Here is a 3,139-nt window from a genome sequence, read left to right on the forward strand (position 1 = left end):
CTTTTTAAGTGATCAAATATATTACAGTTCAGCTGGCACTCCGTCCCAAGTCTCTTATTCCCCCAAAGTCATCCGATCAAAATTTTGAAATGGCTGTTTGGTCCAATCTTGTCGAAAAATCTAATAATAATGTCTTTGAGGATCACTTGATTCCAAACAGTCCCCTGGGTGGAGAAATTACCATTTGGGGCCTTAAGGTCCCATAGATTTACGTTATAAACATAGCTTTATAACGTATAAAATAGCTTTTTTGCACTCTTTAATTGTCAGGACTGGCTTGTCTCCATGAACTGGGCCTCGTGTGTGTTTTCTTATTCCATTTAGAAGAAAATAATTCTTCAAATGTTTTTGTAATTCTCATTGAAAAAAACATAATTTTATTTTTTTGTAACTTTTGACTTAATTCTTTTTCACTGGCCTGGGTAGGGTCTTAATTATATTCTGATTATTCTGCTTTGGATAAACTTTGAGTCGTAGTCTTCGAGAAAAGTATTTTCCATTACCAGGCACTATGAACCTCTTCCCATTCTGCAATGAATAGACCTACTTGATAATTTTCCCATATATTGGCATAAACATTAGTTTTCTCCACATCTTATTCCTTTATCTATATATCCTTGTTTTATCTACATTTGACATCGATTCTTGTTCTTCCTAAGTTTATCCCAAGATATACGACACAGATTAAAAACTTGTTTATGTTTTACTTGTATAAAGTTTGCATCGTGAGCTACGAGCGATGTTAAATTATGCCATGGGAAAAATCGTGTTTTAATAGAGTTGTGGAGTGGTTTTTACCATTGCAAATGAAAAGGACTATTTTAGCCAAAACTTCTTGACACTTGGAGTCGTCAAAATACTACAGCCCTATTTATCTCTTGAATGAAATGTTTGTTGATTCGAAATTTTTTCGATGATTGCAATAAAAGGTTTTTTTTATTTTTCCGTCAAGCTGGTGGGTTTGGGGATGTACGAAGTCCTTTTAAAACTTGCCTGAGATCAATTGTATCAAATTAACATGGTTTTGATCCTAAAGTCTCTCTGATTTCTGATTCTTAGAAATCAAAAACTTCAAAATGTTGAGGGCTATACAGTCCATATGTTCAATTTTTCGTCAGAGACATTTATTGGTAATGAACCTTGAGAAAATCATTTATCTTTCATTGATCTTTGAAAAGAGATGCTAGGGCGATTGTCTCTGGTAACCAGATAAATTTCATTTTTTCATTTTTTCTTTTTAAGTTAAAATAAGTTAAATTTTAAGTGGGAATCCTTGTTTCATCCTCTTCTTTTTTGTAATTTTAATTTTTCTCTTTTTGCATAGTATTTTGTTAATTTCTGATAGACTGGCTAATTTCCTTTCAATGGTTTTGATAATATTTGTCTAGAATGAACCAGAAAATCACTTCTTTCAGTTTTGATGATGCATTACATCACATTTCACCCTTACGGAGCTGCAATTGGACGGCCTGATTGAGGTATTCATAATGTTGTTTTTATTTTTATCTTTTAGAAGGAAATAATTCTTAAAAACTACTTGCAATTTGTATTTGACAAGACGTGAGTACATTTCTGCTATTTTTGACATCTCTGTTTTGCTAGCCTAGGTCAAATCTCGATTCAAGATAGAGAAAAAGATGGTAGAAGCAGATAAAGGGATACAGTTCTCTATTACTTGACATATCTTTCCCAGTGGAAAGTAAGAGTAGTAAAAGAATTTACGCAAAAGAATCTTTTTTGTTTATTATTTGACTTATTAAAACCTGGTATAAGCTAGAGATTATTCTTTGTATTTGTTCCCATAATGACATGTATTAGGTTAAAGCGTCAGATATAAAGACTTTCGAGTAATATATTATATTTACATTCAATGTATTATTCCATATGAGTGTATATCCTTTGAAGAGTTTTCTTAGAAGATTTTTCTGATTTTTGTTATTTAGAAATATATATTGAATCTAGTTCTTACATCAACAACTAAGCCTTAAGTTACCTTCACTTCACCGTGCACCAGTTAAAAATTCAAATTAGGGTCTAGAATTTTGATTTTTAATAGAAAACCTAAAAAGGTATAAAACTAGTTTAAGTATTAATAAAAAACAAGATCTAGGCAATCAGAATGAGAAAAAATGAATTTTAAACAAAACTGGAAACAAATTGTTCAAAGAAAAGTGTTAAACCAAAATTAAATTTAAAATTAGTAAAATAAAGTACTACGATAATTCAAATTTAACCTAGGTAGAATCAAAGAATAAACGATATCCAAATCCAAAAAAATTAAAATTAAAATCAAATCAAGTATAAGGATAGGAATTTATATAGAAACTGTAATATGAATATTATAATTAAATTCAAAATAAACACAATATTACCCAGAACAGTATTTTGGCTAATGGCTCTAGCTGCTTGGACCAAGTAAAACTTATATTTTCCAGAGTGTCATTTAAGCTTAACTTAACGCAAATATACATAACAAATGTTTAAACAGCAAATATATAGATAATTTGATTGTCTGTTTTTAAGGTTCAAGCAGATAATACAGTTGTAGCGTTTTCAAAGTAAGCAGTATAAAAACATATTTTACGTTTCTAAGAGAATAAAAGATGATGTTTCGAAGATCTGCTATGAACTGATATTCAAGAAATCTAATTTTTTTAGGGGTCTTCTTAGAAGTTTATAATAAAGAAGAATTACACCAATGAGATATTAATGAAGACGGTTCTGGTTTCAGGTAATTTGGCAGTATGCGGAAATTTAACTTTGATATTGCATATAGTTGCTGTGTTATAAATGCTTTACAAGCATGTGAATTTCAGGAATAAACAGGTATACGATAAGAAAACTTGCTTACTTGGTTTATTGGTCAGTGAGAGCGAAGTATGCTTATAGAATATTTGCAATGATTCGAACTTATCGTTTCCGCCTTTTACTCATTGGTGTTTGTTTACTTATTTTGTTGTACAATTCTCTTTTAATATACATCAAGCTAAATCTTTTCAAAACACAAGGTAGAATGATTAAGCAGATAGTTATTATGTGTGCCACGAATTATATTGCTTTGGATAGTATGAATTTGACAGACACTACACAGATGGATAGCTTGGAAAGACTTCTTCTTTCCTTATTAAGAGAATCTCCA

At 30.4% G+C, this 3,139-nt stretch overlaps 1 protein-coding gene across 2 annotated transcripts in view; it reads left to right on the forward strand.

Annotated features, from left to right (window-relative positions):
• The first annotated feature begins 723 nt into the window (after window positions 1-723).
• LOC136026673 (xyloside xylosyltransferase 1-like) overlaps window positions 724-3,139 on the forward strand; it is a 51,575-nt gene continuing 49,159 nt past the window's right edge. Inside the window, exons 1-2 of one of the 2 annotated variants that reach the window (XM_065703414.1) lie at window positions 724-889; window positions 2,732-3,139. The exon at window positions 2,732-3,139 is cut by the window's right edge and continues 93 nt beyond it. In XM_065703414.1, the coding sequence (XP_065559486.1) occupies window positions 2,900-3,139 (240 nt within the window). In that variant the 5' untranslated portion in view covers window positions 724-889; window positions 2,732-2,899. Of the gene's footprint in view, window positions 890-1,307; window positions 1,479-2,731 lie in introns of those variants that run through there. The other variant, XM_065703413.1, reaches the window with a different exon arrangement.

This window comes from Artemia franciscana, chromosome 4, assembly GCF_032884065.1.
Source record: "Artemia franciscana chromosome 4, ASM3288406v1, whole genome shotgun sequence".
Taxonomy (NCBI): domain Eukaryota; kingdom Metazoa; phylum Arthropoda; class Branchiopoda; order Anostraca; family Artemiidae; genus Artemia; species Artemia franciscana.